This window comes from Centruroides vittatus, unplaced genomic scaffold (assembly GCF_030686945.1).
Source record: "Centruroides vittatus isolate TY-2023 unplaced genomic scaffold, ASM3068694v2 contig_2892, whole genome shotgun sequence".
In the NCBI taxonomy this organism is placed as follows: Eukaryota; Metazoa; Arthropoda; class Arachnida; order Scorpiones; family Buthidae; genus Centruroides; species Centruroides vittatus.
In genome coordinates this window covers 157,089-182,142 of record NW_027121840.1, presented here as the reverse complement: position 1 = coordinate 182,142, position 25,054 = coordinate 157,089, and the positions used below count along the sequence as shown (strand labels likewise).

The 25,054-nt window shown below is 29.6% G+C and overlaps 1 protein-coding gene across 1 annotated transcript; it reads right to left on the bottom strand.

Annotated features, from left to right (window-relative positions):
• Positions 1-429: 429 nt before the first annotated feature.
• Positions 430-18,469, bottom strand: LOC136972287 (aldehyde dehydrogenase family 16 member A1-like). The gene is made up of 13 exons (XM_067266843.1): positions 18,360-18,469; positions 15,707-15,933; positions 13,488-13,660; positions 13,254-13,410; positions 11,158-11,407; positions 10,899-11,096; positions 10,739-10,834; positions 10,430-10,675; positions 1,866-2,011; positions 1,495-1,668; positions 1,232-1,430; positions 935-1,126; positions 430-871 (listed from the first exon to the last, which is right to left on the bottom strand). Exons 1-13 carry the CDS (start codon positions 18,465-18,467, stop codon positions 572-574), a joined length of 2,466 nt encoding a protein of 821 aa, XP_067122944.1. The 5' UTR covers positions 18,468-18,469; the 3' UTR covers positions 430-571.
• Between the last annotated feature and the right edge of the window lie 6,585 nt (positions 18,470-25,054).

Genomic DNA, 25,054 nt, shown 5'->3' with positions numbered 1-25,054 from the left:
AGAGAATTATGATGTATTCTAGGACAGGTAGGCAACCCTTGGCATATGTGCCAAACGTGGCACGCCAACCTCTTTTCAGCCATGTAGCCCAGGATCCACTTTAATAAATATCTAATATCTTTTCGTACTTTTTTTCTTGTTACGTAAAGAATTTATTGGGTTTCTAAAGTGTACATATATATGGATTTTTTTTTGAAAAGGTTATCTCAATATTTAAAAAGCACCAAATAATATTCTGCCAACATTTTGGTTTTTGAAACAATTTTTACATCACAGTCGCCAAATCTAAGGCAAAAATTGTCTCCCAACCCCCCAGGTTTGCAATGGTTGCCCATCCATTCTAGGATTTCATTTTTCTTCATTATTTTAGCTTTGATATATTAGTTTTGTAATAGTATGATTCTGAACATATTCCAAAATGATAAAACATTACATTTCATAATTGTTTTAATTGACAATTTAAAAAATATATATTATTATTTATAAAACTTCTATTTTCACAGAAAATATATAATTTCTATCAAATTATTTTTAAATTTGTTTTAATACTCTAGGAAAATATTTTATATTTCTATTCAAAAGTGTTTCCAACAGGTAACCAAATTGATTTATACTTTAAACAGTGATATAAGAATTCTTTTCCTTGTCCTTGTTCCTTGTTATTCCAATCACGTTTCGGATGATATCCTATCCAGAAAGGCCTATTACTAGTAGCTGATATATGTTTAACAAATGCAGCACCTTCTGCCGAACTGGAATGATACCAAATAGAATGAATATTCCGGTGTTCAATTAGACAGTGTGTTAAGTGATCTTGATCTCCTGTTAAAATATTTATTACTCCTTTTGGTACTTCCGAGTTATTAAAAATCTAAAATAGAAAAGGAATCAATTATTCAAAATCAATATAAGTATTATGTCAAAATTTTATTACCTGATGCATTTTAATTGCTGATAATGAACCAGACTGGCTTGGAATTGCAACGATTGTATTTCCCATGGCAATGGCAAGTGAAATTAATGAAATAAAAGAGAGGAATGATTGATAATTTATATCTGGACATATAATGACTATCACACCCAATGGTTCTGCGATTTGTAGTACAGTACCCATAAATAAAGTGTTCTGCATTAAAACAAACAAAAAAATTAAAATGAAAAACCATTAAAAAATATATTTGTTCAACAATGTAATAAAATATATTTTCTGTTAAAACTACTTACTGCCAACAACACCTTTGTGCTTAACAGATTGTGCAGCTGCATTAAATAGTCTTTGAATTGCCAATTGCACTTCCTTTGAACTTTCTTCAAATGATCCACTAGTCATTTCTGATATCAATTTACTAAATTCATCACTTTTTAATTCTAAATTTTTAGCAATATTATACATAATGTGTGCTCTATCTTGCCCACTTTTGCTTTTCCACCTAATAAAATTTTAAGGTTATAAAAATATAAAGAATTAAGAAAAACAATCTAAAAATACCTTACCCACACAATGCAGAATTTGCAGATTGAATGGCATTACATACATCACTTGCATTCGCTTCTGCAAGATATGCAATAATATTCTTATCTTTATTCAAAACTGCATAATATGTCTGTTTAGCTGGCTTCTTTTGATTTCCATCATAATACAGCTGGTACTTATGCCCAAGACCTAAACTATAGAAATTATTTCATATTAACCAACATAAATATTACTTTGGCAAAATAACTCGCTAAGAAATAGCATTATACTTAAAAAAATAAAAAAATTATAGTACAATATTCTGATAATTTAGCTATTATATAAATTAGTACTGTATTATATAAATAAATACATAATAATTAGACAATAACAAGTAAAAACATGAAATTACTTTGAATGTTGAACTGTTGAAGAAGTTTGATCTTTACTAAACATTTCAGATTTGATATTTGATTTCTTTCCAAAATCCAAATTAAAATTGACTTCCTGAAATGGTTTACCAGTCTGCCATGTAGGTATAGTAAATTCTAAGACTGCCTAAGAGTAAAAATCATATATGCATATCATATAAAAAATATTTTAAATACATTCATTTTCTGTAAACCAATCTAAACAAATTTAGGAATTTTTAAACTCTGGAAATTAAAATATAAACTATATAAATTAATTCTAAATACAAATCAATTACAGTACATATTTGTATGCATTACTTTTAACATGTTTATTACTTATTATCTTTCTTTTTTTGTTAAAATCTGACAATGTTCAATTAACGTCTTGGAACATATAATGAAATCTACGATTGATTTCCTATTTTGAGATATGTATGTGTCCATATCTCAAATGTGCAATTCTGCTGGAACATCACCTCTCATTCTACCATTAAGTATAATAAGTTGGTTTTTGTAAACAAATTCTACTAGAGTTTTGCCTTCACTGTTTAAGATTTTATCTTTAGACTGTCTAATGTTGTTTATATTTTCATAATTTAAATATAACTTTGTGTCCAACATCTCGCCAATTTGAGAATTGAAGTCTCCTCCGAGCAACCAGAAATGTATCGAAAAAGCCCATCTATCAATACAGTGTTGGATTTTCATGAATATTGATTTCTTATTAACCGAAAGAGGGAGATATATTACAATAACTCCTAAGTAAGATTCGTTCCACGCGGATTTGAGTTGATTATTTATTCTTATTATAACTAGTATATAGTACATTATTATATTTTGATATATGATTTCTCCAAAATTTTGCTTTATGATGAGAAGTATGCCTCCTGAAGGGCAACCAAATTTACTTAACCGATGAGTGTCACTGGAAATCAAGATATTATCTTATTCTACATAGTTTTTATTAATTAAATTTAAGTTTTCTATCCACTTTTCCATCAAACCAATAATTGTATTAGAATTTATGAAATTTTTTGTTGATAGTTTTTGAATTCTTCCTTTAAGGCCCTGACAGTTCCAAAAACTAATCTGAAGATAATTTGATTCTATATTACACTTAATATTGTTATTTTGAATATAACTATATTTATCCGAGGACCGTTCCTTTTCGATTTTTTTACAATTATTATTATCAGTTAAATTATTTTCCTGAATATCGGGCAGCACAGTTGTTGTTATTGTTATTACTTTCTTTGTGAATATTTGGTAGCTTGACCTAAAAAAAAATTAATTATTATAAACTCATTTGTGTTAATATCCAGCGTGTATACAAGATCATCATTTATAAAATAGTCATCTCTGATTCTCACTTTGGTATTGGATAAGAATTCTAATTTAATTTTATTGAGTAGTAGTTTTCTCCTAGCTCTAGATCTAGAACATAGATCTGTTCTAATGATAGTTTTTCTTATCTCTTGTCTTATATTTGGTCTCACAGTCCAGAACCTTTTAAGAATTCAGTTTCTATCTTTAACCGACTCTGTTATTAATTTTATCATTTGATAATCCGTACTACTCTTTCCTAATTGAATTAAGCTTTCTATTTCTATGTCCTTTAGGTCAAGATCTGCCTTAATAAATTTTTTAATTTCTTGAAGCTAATCATCAGTATTAAATGGGAAATTAGTAATAACCAGATTTCTATTGGTATTTTCATTGTTTAATTTATCCAACTCAAACTCAAACATGCCTTTTAGGTTTATGCAAAGCTTTGTTTTATCTTCACATTGCTGAGTTTTTTGTACAATCGTATCCATTTCTTCTTTAATTTTCATATTATCTCTCTGTACACAACTAATATCATGTCTAATTGAATGAATTTCTTGATTTAATAATTCAAACTTCTCCTGAGTTAGATTATAGATGGATTTTAACGAGTATCTTGAATCACTGTCACTTATCTGGTCAAGGTGCTCCGATGTTGCGAAATAATCTTCAATTCTAGATTTACCCATAATGCTTCTGTTATTTCTAATTTCTTCCTCTGAAGTATATTCTTTGCTAATAAGATCCACTAGTTGGCTTGTTTCTTCAGAACTCTGTGCGTATTCCTTCCTAGGTCTTCCACACCCTCTTCTTTGCATATTAACTGTATCAACTGGCGATGTTGAAGAGGGCCAGGATTAGTTTTGACTCCAGCCATTATTAACAGCAATAATATTAGTTTTAATGATAGGCAAAGTCATTATTATACCATTAAAAACTTTTTAAAATTATTATAATAAATTCAACGTTTCACAAAAATACGTTATCTGAAGTAGGTCAATGAAAAAGTCGCCAACACTGATGATCCATTACTTATTATTAGTTAAATATTAATTTAAAAAAACAAACCATAAATTATAATTTTAATTTTTAAATAAATTACAATTTTGTAGTGTCTAGTGGTAAAAGTAATAGAATTAATGAATTTAAAGACAAAAGTTACTTTATAACTTAAAAATTTGCTCATGGCATATGATAAAACAAGACCCTGTGCATATCTTTAAAGTATTATTTACAATAGACAAGGATTGCAGTGGCAGATCCAGAAGCCAAAGGGAATTAACTGAAAAATTAAAAATACATGAGTAATTATAAGTGTCTTTTATTAATACTTGCAAGACAATTGTAATGCATATGGTCCAATAAAATGTACTGCCATCACAAATGTTTTAAAAACAACATTTTGAAGTTTGAGCAAATTTTAACTTTTTTTATGTCAATAGGAAGGGCAGTGTTTATATATTTCATACTTAACCATTTTTAACTAATAGCAAAAAATTCTACATAACATTCATTTATTAATAATCTACATACATCAAGGAAATAATAAATGACATAATTCATTTATTATTTGAATTTTTTGGTTTCTCTTATAAATAAGTTTTATTTTTATTATTGTTACTGTTAAAATTATGAAAGAAATATTTATTAAAATCTATAAGCTAGAAATATGTCCTAGAAATTCAAAAACAAAACTTACAATTATATATTAAAAAACTTTTCATAAATAATATGAAATTTTTGAATGTGTAGAGTATAATATTGCCATATTTAAAAACATTAAAATAATTATTTCAATTAAATATTAGCACTTATCAATTATTCTATACTTTATTTAGTATAAAAGTAAATTGAACTTATATCGAAATCAATGCAATGTTTCTAATATTAATATTAATGAATGCAACAGATTTATTTTTTAAAGTTTAGAAACAATGTTCATAAAAAGTTTACTCCTCATTTCCAAAATAGAACAACTGAATAATGAAACTCAAAAACTGGAAAACAATACAAAATTTTAAATTGAAGTATAAAATCACTTGATTAGAAAAAAATAAAAGACATATATCATAAAGACAGTTCTACTCTTTGTATTTTAATACTTAAAATAAATTTATAGCATTTATTATTTTGAAATGAATATTTCTCCAAACTATTTTTCATACAAAATATTTTTAAATTTCTTTTTGAAAAAATACAAATACAGGTGTATAGTGTTGGCTTGTAAATGGAAAGGGAACGAAAGAAGTGCCAACCTCATTAATTGGTTTCAAGGGTGGTCTGGTCATAAACACCTGGCAGTAAACAAGTAGGTGACCACGCACATTGGAGATGGGTGGACACAAAAGTAAGCTTCAATCCAAGTGAGTGAGAGCTGTTCACAGGAAAGATCTGTAATTGGTCGGGAGTTCCCATCCAAAAAGTCCTTAAATTGAAGAGTAAGCAGGAGAGAAGAAGAAAAAGCACTCAAGACTACTTACATGGAAAGCTCAGACACTTGGAAAGCCCGCTGAGGTTAGAGAGAGAAAGGGAGTATAGTCCTCTGCAAGATATCTCAGGGACAAGCAAGTGCTAAGACTGGACAAACTGTGCAGTAGAGCCAATCCACAGGATGACAGAGGCCTCTCCAGAATTTAATCGTTCCCAAAAAGCCAAACTAGTATGTGAGGAGCTTTGTGTATCCTGTGTTTACTGTGTTTTCCAACTTGTATAGTTTATACAATGGGTGATCGGTTAACGAACAGTTGGGACTGCAAACAAATCGGATGGATAACGAACACTTTTGCAAAAGATTTTTATGTTCGGACAACAAACACTTCACAGAACAAACACAAAAGAAGCGACATAAAATAATGAATACCGATTGGTTTTCCCTTGTCTCCTGGTAACAATTCAAAACCTTTCAAAGTGCGGAAGACACTCAACCTGATACCAATCAGATATTATTCCTCTGAACTTTGAAGCTTTCCATTGTAATTCCAGCTTTTTGTTTACCTTTCTGACAAAATTTTTTTATAGTCTTTGCGAGACTGTTGGGCACTCGTTAAGTTTTGTGTCAATTTTTATTTTCTAAAGATGAGAGTTCAACTGTCCTATTGGATATTTGTTAACAGTTTAACATCAAAATTTCAAATTTCGTTCAGACCTCACATTTACGTAATTCTTTCACATGCTAGTAGATTTCTGTTCACTGAATTTTTGTAAGTGCTTCTCTGAACTTTTTATTTAAAAAATACATTGATAATATTATAAAGTATAAAAAAAGTGGAGTGTCAAAAAACATGCTCACCTTAGAAACTAAGCAAGAGATAATAGCCAAGGTAGAGAGTGATGTCTGGTGGTGCTAGGCAGTATGGCTTGAACAGGTCTACCGTACAATCTTAGCTATGAAAGATATAATGAAGAAGACTCAAGCAGTTAAAAATCTTTTGAAGAAGTGAGAGGATGTCAGAACAACAGTCATCCAAATGGCATCCAAATGAGAATGAGGTTAATAAGCTTGGGGATCCTACAATTACAATGTTATCAATTACTTCTGAAAAATCTGAAGTAGAGAGAGTAGCAATCGACATTGTGGGGGTTAAAGAATCTGTCCAAACAGAAAAAACATGACTAATAAAAATGCAAGACTGTGTATATATGTATTTTTATTATTACATATAAATAAACATAGTAAGAAAGTATGTATTTTTTATTCTTTGGAGTCTCCAGAACGAATTAATCAAATTCCCATAAACACCTATGGTAAATCAATAATCGGTTAACAAACAATTTGGATAGCGAACAAAGTCTAGGAATGGATTATGTTCATTTTTGTAAATAAACTATATATACTGATTATCTTGAGTGTGGAGGTGTGCTTTCACCGAACCTACATCAGAAAAATTTTGAGTCATGCTTAATCTGGAAAACCAACTCGACGAGATGGAGTTTAGGGAAGAAACTTCACTACAGGTATCCCTCACACAACACGGTTTCATTCTAACACGGTTGGTAACTGGAAATATCCCCCATACAATACGGTTTCTGGTTTAATTCTAACACAGTTCAAGAATTTGGGAAATTGTTTGTACAAAATTTCACAATTTTTAAGTGCAAACTCCGTTATTTGATATTTTTTCTTATTCAAGTAATTACATGTTGTCTAAAATTAGTTTGTGGATTTTAGAATATTGAATGTTTTAATTTCTTTTGTGCCTTTTGTCACGTTTACTTGATAGCTTTCCTATTAACTGGGTGTCATCATTGTTGCTTCAGACTTTATCCATTAAGACAGTCATTGTGTTTTCTTTTTACAGATCTTTGTATTTAGTAAAATTTATTTAAACATTTTTAGCTAAGTGTTATTAACTTTTTTTTAACTGTAGGTAAGCAATCATTCATAAAATGATGAGCAAAATACAGTGGTGTCTTGGTACTTGAAGAATTTGGTATTTGAACACAAATTCTGGAAAAAAGTTTCTCAGTACTCAACTGAAAAAATGCTACTCACTAGAATAAATTTTCGATTAATAACATATTTTATTTCTTCGTGTTATGTTTTGATTAATGTAGAGCTAAATTTATATAAATTACAATTTTAATTAATTATAGACTTTAAACAGAACAAACAAAGTTATTTGTGTGAAATCAATTTTGAATTTTTTGTTAATACAAACCAAAAATTTGAATGGATTTTCTAAAATTTCAATAAACTATTAAAAAAAACAAAGTTTGTAATAATGAAATACAGTAGACCCCCTATAACATGGTAGATACATTCCGTGTTATATGTATTCTGTGTTGTACGAGTCACTTAAATACATGAGCCAATCACAGCCCGGCACTTGTGCAGTTTAGGGGCTACGACTGTTTGAAAGATTTTCTTCCATAAAATTAATCGATTTTAGACTAATTTGACTCAACATTTCCAAATCACGTATAATTTTTTGGGAATAATCCATATAAACTATGCTATAAGCAAAAAATTGAAGGATTACTTACCGAGTGTGCACCGTTCGACAACACCATTGCTTAAGCTTGTTTTCGTCGCAGAGCGGCTTGTCGAACGGCGGGCGTGTGTTTCCTGATAAGTTATTTTTCTGCGAAAAATTCGCTGAACTTTGGAGACATCATTAATATAAATATAATTTTTATGGCTGTTAAATAATAAATGGTTTTTAGTAGGTCCGCTGCTCATTTAAACTCAATGGTTTGTGCAATGTCCGCTATTGGTCCAGATTCGACCAATCCTGTCACGACACGAGTTGGCGACGATGTTTTACCGTGTTATACGAACACAATCGCAATTTTTTTGCTGTGTTATATGAATCTGTGTTATATGAACCCGTGTTATAGGGGGGTCTACTGTAGTTCCACAATTGATGAAGGAACAACTTGAGACAGACCTTTCCCTGCAAGCTACTGACAAAACCAGAGTTTTCATCATTATTAACTTGTTTTTTATAGTTTATTAGAAAAAGTTACAAAGCCCTTTTGCAACTGTATTTATTTGTAAATTTCTGCAGAATGGATTTTATTATTTAATATGTTTCAAATATTAAATACAATTTTAATGGAATTTGTTAAACATTTTAAATTTATTATTTCTTGCACTATCTGATATATTTATATAATTTATCTCACTTACGTTTTATTATTGTATTTTATACTTTTATGTTACTTGTTATATTAACCTCTTAACACTGAAGGACGATTATAATCGTCCAAGGCGATCGTGTGGCAGTGGTGAGAGATGATTATACTCGCTAAATTCTTTTGGGGGTATCACCAAAAACTACCACAAAAAAGAAATTCACATAAAAAATGAATTATGTAACAATAAAAAAAGACTTTTCTTTACTAGACAGAACTGTTTACAAAATCTTTTTCCGAAACGGTAATGAGAAAAAACGCTTGAAAATATACTTTAAAAATTTCCCACATTTCTTCTCCACATTTCTTCCCCACACCTGACTGTTCCACTGTTGAAAGGTTAATGTATTACATTTCTTGGTGGTTTTTTTCTTTTGTATTTTTCCCATTATATTTTGTGTTTATTTGCATTTTAAATTTTTAGACGTTTATTTTCAAACATTTTGTAACTGTTGTTCCAAAAATTATGTAAACTTGATGGCCTATAGAATAGTTAAAAACATTAGTTTGTAACGAAATAAATTATCTCAGCAAATTAAGGTGCTTGGTGAAAAATGTTTATTTATTAATTAAGTCTTTGCTGAGTGTAGTGTTGTGGTTATCTGTATAAAACTGAAAAAATATTATTATTATTTTCAAAGAAGCTTCAATGTTTCAACAGATTTAAATTATACAGGTTTATAAGAAAGATATTTGTTTTACATCTAAAATTTTTTTGTAAATTCTAATGTTTTCTTTCAAATAATATAACAAAGACAGCTAAATAAATATGTATACAGTATTATAATTAAAAAATAAATAAAATGGTTTATTTGCAAAACACAAAAAAATTGCTCAGGCTTAATTTAAGAGATGAGCTTTAGGGATGATTGAGGAACCCCCAAGGTGTCAATGAGTTTTTGGTGCAGATATGTTAAATGATATAATACCTTTTGCCTAACATGCATATTTTGACATACAGTAATACAGTATACAGTCAACTCTGCATAAGTTGACACCTGGATAACTCGTCACTCGTCGGTTACGTAGTCAATTTTTTGTGGTCCCAGCCGACTTACATAGCCATTAATACTATTAACCTTAAAAAACTCGGTTTACTCAACATCGTTTAACTCGTCACCACTGGATAAATCAACATACTTTTTCTGTTTCACACTTTTTAGAATTCTGATAAGTCAACTCCCTCCTGAAAAAATGAGTTTACACCATACAGTAAGCTGTGTGGTGTGAATTCATTTTTTCAGGGGGGAGTCGACTTATCAGACGTCTAAAAAGTGTGAAACAGAAAAAGTATGTTGATTTATCCAGTGGTGACGAGTTAAACAATGTCGAGTAAACCAAGTTTTTTAATATTAATAACATTATTGCCTATGTAAGTTGGCCGGGCCCACAGAAAGCTCACTAACTAACCTACGGTGTTGAGTTATCTGGGTGTCGACTGTGTGTATATATATATACAGATTTCAGCTAATTCAAATTATCAAATGAAATTCCAGATACTATATGAAATCATTCAATAGTAATTTTTTAAAAATTTTTAAAAAAATGACACTTAGTATGTTATTTATTTATTAAATTTATTAAATTTAGAAAATAAAAATACCTGTTTGCCTCCAGCTTGACTACATCCAGAATACATAGTGCATCCATAACTAATTGCAGGATCCAATAAATTCTGACTATTAATCCACACAGTACTACATGATAACTGATAAGCAATCTCAAGTGCTAAACTATGTTTTTCAGACCATATACTGACTGTTGAAAAATACTTGCTATTATTTGCTAGAATAACAGCTTCAGAAGCTGTACGAAATGGTAAAATTAAAATAAATGGTCCTGAAAAATCCTATAAGAAAATTATTATAATATTTATAAACAACTACGAGTTTCAGACTAACTGTATACTTACAGGTAATGATACTATAGTTGTAGCTGTTTGTATATTGCTGATTACAGTTAATGGTATGGTCTTTGTGTTATTAATTGAAGGAGGGGCTTGAAAAATCTGGAAGTATACAAAAAGATCGTAAAAATTACAGTTAGCAGAAAACCTTAAAATTTATACTTACTTGAGCTCCATATTTTTTGGCATCATCCAAGTATTGTATTATAGAAGAATTTGTTGATGTATTTATAATATCACACATATCTACAGTTCTATCAAGACAATTTCCAAGTCTAACTTTGCTGCTTCGTTTTTCTATTTTATCAATTACAGAAGCTTGAATTGACTCTTGAACTAATACTCTGACACCACCATAATAACTCTTTAAATATAAATATCATTTAATTTATAAATCTACTCATTACAAAATTTAATATATTTACCTTTCTGTCTTTGCATAAAACTGTTTCAATAATTCCTTCCACAGCACTATCTACATCTGCTGTATCTAAAACTATAACAGTTGGTCTTCCACTGATATCAATAGATAAATCATTTCTAAAGTTAACAATTCTGTCTTGTATTGCATCTGGATACCCATGAAAGAGTATCTTATTGACTTTTGGGTTTGCGGCAACTTTATTGGAAACATTCGAATCACCAGGCACCACATTTATTACACCAGGTGGTAACCTGCAAAATGTTTTTTGGATTTTAAAGACAATTTTCAATTGAAAATTTGGAATTTTATTGATAATTTTTAATTATTACTACTACTCCAAATGTTTAAATCTTTATCAGCATAGTCCAATTAGAAGCACTCAATATTAATATCCAAGGTAGTATCTGGATAGCATCTAGAAATTAATAAATAATCAAAAGAAAAGTTATGTAATTACTTTTACAAGGACCTATAGATTTAATTTATTCTCCAGTGGAAATTGAATTGCATAAACACCATCTAAATTAAAATTTTTATCAATGTCTAATTATAATGAAGTGAGCCTAAACATTATATAAATATGAAAAAAAAATATATGAAAAATTTACTTTTAATAACGCGAATATTAACCATGCAAAGGATATTAAATATGTAATTTTTGTCACTGTGGCATTCATTTTTAAAATGAAGTAGTAATGAAACAGTAATTGTAATGAGTTTAATATGATTAAATTGACCACAATCATTCATTCTATGGAAGCATGGTATTAGCAATGTCTTAAATATAAGTTTGTAAAAATTCTTCTGATTAGAGTTTATACTGGATGCTTAAAAAAATATTAACAGTTATATAGAGAAGATGCACTGCAGCAGTAATATTAGTCATATCTCCTGCATTTCCTTTTAATTATTTTTTATTTTACTAACATATGTATCTATCTTTTTATTCTGTTTATACTGGTACATATTTTATACTTTTATGAAGTATTTGATTAATTGTATGTTATTACACATATATCAAATCATAGTAAAACAGAATCTGAAAAAAATGGAACCTGATTAAAGGAAAAAAAATTTTTGGAATGAGCAATTTTCTGTTAAATTTTACCATAAACTGAAAATCTGTCCAATGCAGAAACAGAAGAGGTTTTCAGGTATGAAGAATATAACTTAACCTGAATAAAACATAAAATTATGATTTTGCTTGTGTACACAAAAAATTAAAATTGTTTCAGAATAGTTTGTCATCACTGAGCATGACAAACTATTCTGAGAACAATTTCAAATCATGTCAGATGAAGGTCACATGAGAAGTAAACATATGAACACAATTTTGTTAATATTTTTCTTTGTTCAAATTAACCTGGGACTAAATCAAATAATTTTAAGAACAGAACTTTCAAGAATCAAATGAATTCCAAGAACTAAGTTCTTGGAATCTATCAAGAACAAGCAAACAATGTAATTTGTGTAAACAATGAGAGTAAGGTAACACATGTTGCCAATTTGCCTTGTATAGAGCACTTAGTAACTAACTAGTATCAATGATTCAAAAACAAGTTGAATAAAAATCTGATAATTACAGAGATTGAAGTAAATGATTAAAATTCCTCAAGAAACCAGATTACAGAATAACATGGTATCTGCATTAATATAATGCAATAAATATGTATTCCGAGACCATGTCTTCTCTTTATTTGTATTTATATTCACTACTATGTATTAAGAGACACAAGGCTTTTTACATCTTTATTTCTGGTTCTTCCATATGCCATAACCCAATATGGAAGAACCATATTGGGTTATGGCATATGGAAGAACCAGAAATAAAGATGTAAAAAAGCCTTGTGTCTCTTAATACACCTAGTAGTGAATATAAATATAATATAATGCAATTAAAATTTCTAAAAACAGACAAAGACATAGATTATCAGTACTCAAACTGACTTGTTTGCTGTCATGTCAGCTCATAAAAAAATAAAGGAGATAAATCAATGACAAATCTCCAAGTTTATATTTTGCAACTGTATCTTCTATGATTTAGAAGTTAATATCAGAGTCTGAATATATGACTATGTATTTTCAAATAAGACTTACCCAGCTGCTGCACATATTTCAGCAAATAGTAACAATCCTGCACAATACATATTGTCAGGTATTAACAAAACAGAATTTCCCATAGCCAAAGCAGGAACAATTCCCCAACAAGCCATTAATGGATTAACAAATTTATCCATCACTATAGCTACAACACCTATTATCACAAAAATTATATAAATCATTGTAATCATATAAATAAATAAATAAATAAATAATGACTTAATTTCTTACCAATTTGTTTTCTTTTCATTTCATCTGGCAGAGCAGCCCATCCTGCAAAATAGCGCAAGCTTTGAATCAAGCAAGGGATACCATGTTCTTTCACCTGATAAACTGGTTTTTCATATTCTATTGATTCTAAAATTGTCATTAGCTGTACACTGTCCTGAATTATTTTAGCTATGCTGAAATATCAATGTAAACCATAAATTAGATATCTTGAAAAAAAAAACAAGAAACTCATAAAATAAATTTTTGAATAACACAAGTCTAAACTTGATATATACATTATAACACAGTACAGTCAAACCTGTTTTTATGCGCTCTTTTTATTGTGCGATTTTTTATTTGTGCGATTTTTTTAATGCGAATTTTTAATTTGTGCGGTATAGTTGGCGGACTAGTCTCGTGCGATTCGTCATGTCTCACGTTGACTTATTATAGCTAAATAAACTTATTATAGCATAAATGCACTTATTATAGTAATATTATTGCATGAATATGCGAAAAATGAAATAATTTACTTTTTAAGTCAACAAAACACCACCTGGACAAAAATATGTAAAACAGACGATAGACCAGACGATGCAGTCAAGTGCTGACGTCTGTTGTCAATAAATTCTATTTCGTACGGTTTTGAGTTATTTTCTATGTGAGACTTTTTTTATGCGGTCCCTGTTGACCGCATAAAAAAATTATTTTTTTAATTGTGTTGCGAAAACTATTATTTACAGCCATTCGTAAAATTTCGTGAGATTTTTTTAATGCGTTTTTTTTAATGCGGTCCCTATCCCCCGCATAAAAACAGGTTTGACTGTATTCAAAAATATATACATTATAAATAATATAGCAAATAAGCTTTATTTATACGATTTTAAAATTAATAAATAAGATTTCAAAATAGAGGACAAATATTCTAAAGAAAGATCATCAACAAATCCACTCAATATTTTCCTAGTAGAATATCTTACATGTTTTAATACCAAAACTTATTAGAACATATCTATTTGTTGTTACCATGTGTTTGAGCCAATGTTTAGATTGAAAACCTTTACAAGTATATTTACCATCCAAAAATTCAATATAATGTCTTTAATAAAATAATATGCAGAAAAACCCTCAGTTACAGTTATGCCACAAACTGATAAAAAAGTTATGCTATTGAATGAAATAAACACAGGTTGAGAGTACATTTAATACTATATTGCATTTAAACTATTAGACAAAATACAGAGCATTTACAAGAACTGTACTCAAAAATGAATACAAATAATAATGATTTTTTCATGTCCCTCTAGAAAGGCCTTGAACCTAATTCAGGAGGCCTATCCCAAAGTGTGAGAACCACTTTAAGTTTCTTGAGAGAGTAAAGACTCATTTAAAATTATTGAAATTATGACATAACTTCTAAAAACATTCAATAAAGTTCTTACATCATACTACAAAAAAATTTCAAAGTAAAAAATTATTAAAGACTGTAAATTCCATTAAACTCAATACCACAAACATCTCAACACTTATTAATGAACTGCTTTGGTTTATATCACACAATGAAGTGTAGTATAATAAACACAAGGATTTTCTTTACATCCTTCTTTAAACTTCTTTTTTATTTGCAGAGATGAATTTTGAGCATTTGCCCCTCATCTGTCAGCTTTTTCATTTTTCGGTGTTACATATTTGGCGTAATGAATATAGATGTATGGCTTTCGCCTGTAACTTTACTAGTTTTCTATTTTGAGAACTCAAATGTCAGCTGACATTTGCTTTCCCACTCAACCTCCAATAGCAACATTTTACTCTCATTCACATATGTTTTACTGATAATCTCATAAATTGCTTATTTAAGGCAACTGAAATAAAGTTTATTTAAGGAACCAAACTAAGGCTCTATTTTAAAAATTTAATTTCAAAGATGTATTCTAATTTAGTATGTGTAACTGTCATAATTTTCAAATTACTGTATTCTATTTTAAAACATGTATTGCAGAAGCTGAGGACGGCTTCAAGAAAGTCAAAAAACCTTTATAGAATAGATATTTTGGTTGCCTTATTAGAAGTGTATTCATAAGTGTTAATAAAGTTATTAACTGTAAAGTTTATAACTGTTTTATTAAATGTATAGTTAATAACAGTTATATAAACCATTTTATTAACTGTAAAGTTAATATTTTATTATTTAAACTTAATTAATATATGAAACTAATATGAAAATGAAAATATATAGATACTTGTTCAGATAATGAGCTCTGGTATATCCTGGAAGTTTACTCCATACAGAAAATGCTAAATGGGATGAGTTTATTGCATTTTCAACATCCTCTTCACATTGAATGATTACATTTACAGGAACTTTAACAGAAAGCTGTGGTATTTTTATAGTTTGTTGTTTATGTAGAACTTGTGACTTGCCATCAATAAAAAATCCAAGTGTATTTTTGTGACTTGAAAGCCAATCCTGTAGAAAAATAAAAAATAAACAAAATTCAGTTTTCATCATTATAGAGCCAATTACTGTATGCATATAATGATGCAGCACAGCAATGTATATATGTATATACAATGTAACAGTATTAATGAAGCATTATTAACCTCAAACGTAAGTATCCTATACATTATATCATAATTTCACTAATAAAAACATTGTAGAATGCCACATCATCATCAAAGTCAGTCAAATCAGCTTCAAGCAAAACCTTAATGCTGATCTAATGGTTGCCCTAAAGGTAATTTTCAACAATAGGAAATAACATCATATTGTTGAAGTATAGAGCTATTAATTTCTTCTGTTGAAGATCACTGAAAAATGGATCGCTTTTTTTTTCAAAGAAACACTTTTTCAGTAAATTCTTAAACATTTCTTAAATGGATAAGAATACTTCTTATTAAATCTTATGAAATACTTCATTAAATAAAAAAACAACTTCTAGAATGGACATTATTATTTGCTTAATTTTATACTAATAGAAAAATTAAGTAATTATTGAACACAATGGAATAAAAAACTAGGTAGATTTAATCTTTTATAATTAAATTTTGATCTTTTATTTTTTCCAGAATCTTTGAAATGGTATCATTTCTTTATGATTAACATTATGATCATTTTTATAGTCTTATTTTTATCAATTGGAACAGAAATTACTAGAACTAACAGATATTAATTTTAAAATAATAATAATAGCCTACTAATACTAACAGTAATAATTTTCATCAAAAACTATGAATTAAACCAAAATTTTCAATTTTTTTACTGAATAATAAATTAATTTGTTCAAATTTATGTATCAAATTTTGGTGATGCTTTTAATATATAACTTCCACAACAATAAATAATTAAAATGTATAAAATAAGATAATCAAACTTTGTACTAAATCACATTTGTATGATGAATTAATAAAAATAAGTAAATATATTTTTTATTATGTTGCCTGTATAATTTTTTTTCAATATCACAATGAAATAAAACACTGTTTTTGAATTTCACACTAACATAAATTCAATAATTTTGGAGAAACAGTTTGTAAAACACATGCAACACCTAAATTTTCTCACATTATTTACTGAATTTTGAAAGTAGAATAGTTATAATATTGAAACAAACATATACCATAAACATTTAAAATATTTTTACACTTATTAAATTCTTTCACATTTACAACTGATAAAAACTAATTGTCACTCAAAATCCTCCAATCCTTATTATAAAAATCTGAATATTCTATTCATTTGCCTATATTTTTTTTTAAATTATTCTGGTATATTATAATATTCTAACAACATTACTATATTAATAATTTTTATACATTTCACTAAAGAATATATTTCATATTTTCTTATAAATAAAAAATTGTTTGAATTTAAAAATAAATGAAATTTCTTAAAAACTATATGAATTTCTTTTCTAATACATACAGATCAAGTTTAAAAAATACATGTAAACAACAGTAAAGTTCAATTATGAGGAACTAAATTTTTATTAGGAAAACTTTTTTCATATTTATTCATTTAAAGACTTAATATTTGCTGAGAATATAAATTAAAAAGCATTACAAAATAGATTTTTCTTAAAATATATTGTGCTTGTAATTGCATTAACTAAACAGGATTTATTAAAGTTTTAAGAGAAAATATAGAAAAAATAAAGGCTCACACAATCTGTTTTGTTGTTTTTATTCATTTAACTTATTTACCTATGATATATGAAGTTACTTTTCAAGCACAATTTGTACAATACAGTATTATGATTCTACAATTTACATTAAAAAATCAAAAAGCTGTGTATATATATGAAATTTTGTTTCTTTGTCTTGTCAGTATAGGAAATAATAGATGATATGAGTTCTTTACAAACAGAGTTTTATGTAAGTTGTCTCAAGAATCCAGTTCTTTTCTTCGCGTAATCCTTTAATGTATTTATTGGTTTATATGATTTTGCTTTATATGTGGTTTTGTTTAAAAGAACCTTTATTGGTTAATGTTACCTATGGTTCCAAGATGACAGCTCGTCTGATTCCAGCAAGGAAACAGTGGAGACGCACGTTCTAACCTAACCTATTCTAATAATTTTGTTGGTAATAATTGTGGTAATTTATTAGGTTAGGTTAGGTTAGGTTAGAACGTGTGTCCCCACTGTTTCCCTTCTATTTGCTGGAATCAGAGATGAGCCGCCATCTTGGAACCATAGGTAACATTAACCCATTTGGTTAACAAATCCTGAATATACTTTTATAAAATATCTATCACCAAATTATATTCCTGTATTCAATGCAAATTGGTTATTTACAATTAATTATTCATCACATGCTGTATCGATAGCACGTGTATCGAAACGGTAACGCCCCCTAGTTTCGATTTTAAAATAATAATAAAAAAGAATCAAAAACCTTAACAATTTCATCCGAATCGGAGGCTGATGTATAATTCATCGTGTCAAATATATATCTTATATTATCTGGTTTCGATTCGCCTTTGTCGATTACAGTAGCGGCCATCCTCCCACCAGAGTCGGTAGATTAACTGGTCTTTCGACTACCTATCTTCGCTAGTAGCTAAAATCAACTAGAGACAAATGTTACCACCAGGGGCATTGCAATCACTACAAGAGCGCTAGATCGAATCGCAGTGAGGTCGAATATTTTTTTTTAATTGAAAGTTATATAACCTTCGAGTTCGATTTCATAATTTTCTATGAATTTTATTATAAGAATGAAAAGGCTTTTATTTAAACCCAAAACCAGGTTTATGGATAAATAAATGACACTTAATAAAACATTAAACACCTTCCATCGCTGAGAAATGTTTATTTAATAAAGATTGATATTCAGTTAAATAAATGACAAGGAACAAAACTGAAATAATAGTACAATTATTAAATTGTGCTATTATGCCAATTTATTATACGTTAAAAATTTATTATACATACAAACAAATTATATTACACATAATTATAATTATAATATATTATTATTTGCGCTATTAAAATTTACTTTAAGTGAGAAATTTTTCTGTTTTTTACTTTCAATTGATGAAATAAATGATTGATTAATCGTTCGCGTGAAAAAATGCAATCGACAGGTAACAAAAAAGTGCAAAAATCTGGAGGTCAAGTAGGACTTGTGACCAGCATTGTGGCATCCTATCATCAATGTAACAGAACACTGATTTAATATAATATCCATTATTGAAAAATAAACATTCATGTTTGGGTTTGTTAATTGTTCACATACTTTGCTTTCTGCCCAGTACATCAATTGGCAAAGCTTATAGCTTGGATATAACAAACCTCCTCGAGATTTGATGAATGTAAATGTCTTCTCTGGTGCAGCATCTTCAGGTTTTGCTGTTAATATATTTTTGCATTCATCACAACCAAGTGATGGCAGCAGATGACGAACAATGTAACCTCCTAAATAATGTAAAATAAACTTAAATGTTTCTGGTGCACAATAATCGTGATCTAATAATTCATTATCAGTAGGATCTCCACAGGGCAGGCTTGGATTACAAAGCAAATTTTGTAAATGTTCTTCCAATTGTTCTTGAACTTCCTTAAATGGTTTTTTATGACTCTGAAGAAGATTTTTTAAAGTAACAAGGGAAGATCCAGGATCAGTTTGAACTGATGCTCGTTTGGGAGGACGAACCAAACTGTACACAGTCATCAGTCTATACAGGTATAAGAACTGTACTGTTGTGGGATGAGAATTGCTTCCACTTCCTTGTCTTATCATTCCAAAGAAACGCTAATTGAAAAGAAAACATAAGTTAAGAGTTTAATACAAGATTATATAATCATTACACTAAGTCAGTTTTACCTCTAATGGGTCCTGATTAAAGTGAGCTGTCAAGATATAATATGAGTTTGGAAGCAATTGTTTAATGAGTGCTGAGATACTAGTTAGCGTCAAGCGTAGATTTTCTGCTGTCTGGTGGCTCAAAAATCCCTTTTGATCACTGCTTTCAATCTATAATCTGAATGTTTCCCATCTATTTAACCATTCTAGAGATTCTTCAATAACCTATTTTAAAAAAGTTGTTTATTAAAACATTTATAGTTTTTCCTAGTGAATCATTACTATTACCTTGAGATCATTTGAATCATGTCTGATTCCATCCTGTGGCAATCTGCGATTTAAAGCATCAAAAAGAGCATTGATGCGACGTATGAAACTTATTGTAACATCTGCATTCTTTAGGCTAGCAACCTCACACTGTTTATAAAACAGCATAGCATCAGCAAAAGTATTACTAAATATCTATAAAGAAATGAGATAAATAAAAGTATTCTTATCAAATCAGATTATATAAGTAAAAAAAAAAAAGTGTTACTTGAGCTGCCAGCAATACACTCATTCTCTGGAAGTTATTGGGATTAACATGTATTTCAGTTACTTTGGGACATGCCTTTAATCCCTTTGGTAATTTGGAATCTTCATCAACAACTGCTTTAAAATGCTGTAATTCAACCCTTCCTTCAGGAAACTAAAAGTAAAAATGAAGAATAATGCAATGGCTTATATTATAAATTAGGTGAAAACACTTTATTTTCTTAGTTTTACCTGAAAGTATCTACTTTTCAAAAGATTGTTTCGCATACATTTTAAAATATGTGGTACATCAATAATTGCCAGTACTTGTCTATCTGCAGCAGGATTTGTAAATGAGCATTGTACATTATTTGTGTCTGCACAAATTCCTAAAGCTTTTAAAGCTGCTTTGTTTGTGCTGGCACCATCACAAACTATTGCATTGACTATTATACCACACTGCTCTAAATGAATAATTGCTTGCAAAATAAGTTTTGCAACAGTAGAACCTGGGACAGAGCTTTTTGAACAGAATGTGCCAATACATTGTACCCAACTAGCAAAGTGAGGTCTGAACATAAACACTAGGCCATGATCACCTGCTGTAAATTCACTCTGTGGCAACACAGAATTATCACCACAATCAACAAGTCCAATCATTTCACCAGTAGCTTTTGAAAGTTCTATATGTTTTTGAAGTGTAATTTCATCAAAAATTAAAACTCCCTGGCATTCTGTTTGTGGAATAGTCTCCAATTTTGACTTTAAAATAACAAAAAGATCTTCATCAAATCCAAATTTGGCATTAATGCCTCTGATATATTGATGCAGTGTAGACTGACAAGGTAAAGGCAAGTAATCATTATTTCTCAAAAATTCATAGACAGATGGTGACCTAATTTTTAAAAGCAAACAGTCAAGTAACCAATTAATGTCATATCTCATACCCTTTTTGCTTTTTATATGGCATGCTTTCAGCATGTGCTCTATTACAAGTTTCTGTCTCGGTGGTAAGGAATCAAGTTTATCAGCTGACAACTGTTTTATTTTAAGTTCAGCATTTTCTTGATGAAGCTTGAGATTTTCTGTTTGAAGAGTTTTCAGTTTCTTCTTATAGATCATCTTTTGCTTTCTGCACCGATACAAATCCTCTTTGACTTTTAACAATTCAGACTGCAAAGCAGAGATTTTATTGACATATAACAGCTCAGGATGCTGTGTAGTTGCTGCTTCAGATGTGGAGGGTTCTTCTATTTCATTTTCTACAGTTGTTACTTGAGAGTGTGTATCATGCAAATCTAATGATTGATAAAAAAATATTAAAAAAATCAGACAATTAATCTTAAAGTAGTTATAAGAAAAGTTAGGCCACAGAGAGATAGCCCTCAGTGAATCACAGTGGGTCTCACAAACCCAGCTCAATCTTTAGTTAGCATTTTTTAAATATAAAATGTTCCTTAAAAATACTGAAAAAATTTATATTTTTCCAACTTTTCGGCCCGATCAACATGAGATTAGAACGTTTTTTTATTTGATTTTACTTAGACTAGATGTCTTAAGCTTCCAATCGAAAAATTTATATTAAAACACAGGGTCCGAGAGACCCACTGCAACTCAGGCAAGGGCAAAAAGTTACATGGCTCACTAAGGATTAAGATTACATAAAAAACATATAAATATTTACCTTTGGTATTGACTTTTCGGTATCTCTTCGTAGATGGTTCTTCATTTCTTGTGAGATATCGCGTTGATCGTTTTTGAGGTACAGACTTACTAATGTACTTAGGACAATTAGGGAAGTTTGATGGATATGCATCTGACGTTAATGCCCAGCGATCTCGTGGAATTTCTACTTTCTCTCCATTTATAACATGGGAGTAGGTTTTTAAAATAAATCTACTCGCAAAATGTACGTCACAAACATAACATTTACTTGTTAGCTTCTTGTCGTCTCGTGAAATGCATCGCATCCACTTCTCAATCTTATCGCTAGGAACACGGAAGAAATGTCTCTTCTCGTTCGATGACTTATATCCTGCCTTGCATCCTGGCACAAAGCACGTTGGCATTTTTATGTAGCTAAAAAAAACAATTATTATAGGTCGAAATCACTGAGTTCTGTATATCCAAAGCAAGAACAAGGCTCTTCTGCCAACAGTGGCGCCAACTAGCGGCAAAAATTGGCTCTAGCTAAGTTTGAACTATGAGTCGAAAGACCAGTTAATCTACCGACTCTGCTCCCACTAAACTCCAACAGCTTATCTACTCTGAGTCTGAACACGTGATCCCCTATCACGTGAACTCGTTTTATAAAGAATTTTCTCGGTAGATTAATAAAATTATAATTTCATAATTTTAAAAGTATTTTAAAAAATAATAATTTGATCCTTCCACAATACTGTATATTTTATTAATAAAATTAATGAGTTCAGTTCTGTTTTTCCCAATTTTTCGCCAACGTGCTAGAATACAGCGGTCTAGTGGCCACGACGGGTACTATCGACCGCCATTTTACTTTAAGTCAAACATTGCAGTCTGTATCATGTGTTTGGTCGGATTATCACTTTAAAATTTATTTTACTCATCGGTAAATATTTACATTAAGAGAATAGGCTATTTTTCTTCTTTTGTTTTAAAAAGGCGGCATATTTAATAGACATTTGCAAAGACAGAATTTTTTCAGGCGATCCGCATATAAAGTTGTATTAACAAAAAATCATAGGACTACTTACTGACTGTGCCTTTCGAGACTCCATTGCTTAAACTTAGTTCACGCTGAGCGAGATTCGCTGGCAAAAGCGAAAAACAGAACGAATAACACGTCAGTCGCGACGTCGTTTCCGGCGAATTTTACCATTTCGCGAATCGCTTCGATGTTCGGAACTGTCGAGCTTTTTCGCTACCAATCCTATTCCCGCTAGTTGTCAAATGATTCTTGTTTTCGAGACGGCTACGAAAACTTCCTCACAGAATAGAGTAGATGTTGAGCAAGTTTTAGAAGAAATGGAAGATGCTCCATTTTTTATATAAAAATGGAACCACGATATAAGGATATTCAATTGAAGAAACATCGGTGGAAGTTAATTGCGGAGCGCATTAATTTGAAAGGTGAGTAAAGTTTGCTTATTATAGGTCTACCTACAAGTACAAACTACCTGGTATAAAATGTACAATCAAATTTGACGCACATGCATTTGTATTTGTATATTATTTCTTATGTAAATAATCTTATTAATAACCTAAACCATTTATTTGGGTTTTAAACATATAAAATTTGCATAATGACTCAGTTCATATATAATGATACGAGAAAAATATCAATAACTTGATTATTAACATATACTGCATGTATAAAAATATATAAGCTATCCTAATACGTATCCATGTGCAGTTTTATACTTTAAACATTTGTGCGTCTTTATGATACACAGTATTCGCGTTTTCTCTATTATAATGCATACTTTCTTCTGACTTAATTAATTCAACTTGGTTCTTTTCGTTCGCTCCTCAGTTCCGTGTATTACGTTATCAATATAGAAGCGCGTGGTATCTCTCCATCGCTATGGTTTTGGTTTTCGTTAGTTTAATCTTATTTTAACTTTAAAAACACTGTATTTTTTAATATTTAACATTTGCTTAAGTACAATAAAAAATCATCAATTAATAAAATGATTTTATTATTTCTTCTCATAATACGATTTCATTACATTCCGCGATTGTCCAATGACAATGGTGGAATCGAAAAAGGAAGGTTGCTTGCAAAACTGATTTTTGCGTTCACCCTGAGTTTATTGTTTTTTGAATATTTTGCGTGTAAAAATTACTTGGATATTATTTTTCTAAAAATATCGCGGAAATAAGGTAGGTTGATACAGAAACTATTTATCGCACATGTACTGTATATGAGCTTCGAAAAAAAATAATAAATTTTATCAAACGATGAGATCAGCCAATTTTAGTTAAGACATTTTAATTCCTTATTTTATTGTCAATTTAATGTAGATCCATTTTACCAAGGAGCAATTTGAAGATAATACAGAGTGGATGGGAAGAGAAAGTTAAGACCTGATGCTGTCCCAACACTATTTGGAAATAGCAATCAAAATCAAGTATGGTGTCTGTTGCACAGTTTCTTGAAAATGAACCAAACTTGAAGTCAGGATATGCACAAGATAATGATCACAGTTTATTGAACATTTTGGATCCAAAAGAAAGACAAGCTGAACCTCAATACACACATTTTGATTACAACGTGACAAAGAGGCTAAAAAGTGCCATTGAAATGAATGGTAACAGATATGTTGTTCACGAGAATTCACTTTCTTATATTGCAGGTAGTTGTGTCCACTCTTTGATGAAATCTGTAGTGACTGCCAAACAGAAATGACAGGAGATGTAGATGATCTAACTAAAGCGGGACAAGATAGTTTTCTTTTGGAATATACATCATATGGGGGGGGGTTAATATATCCCAGCATAAAAGTATATGATATGTGAAGGCAGCAGATGCTGCCTATGCAGAAATTCAAATTGAATTACTCCAAGGAAAATATCATTCAGATAATGAATTTGTAAGTATTGTCCCGAAATACTGCAAGACAACGTTACCTTCATGTTGTGAGGTGATGAAAAAAATAATACATCATTTTGTTACCTAAGATCATACGAAACAGCAAAGAGCACTATTACAAAATCCAAAAAGTAAAATTTAATAATAATAGGTGGTTGTCTCTTTAATCCGAAAACATTCGGTAGACTAACTTACAGCTGAA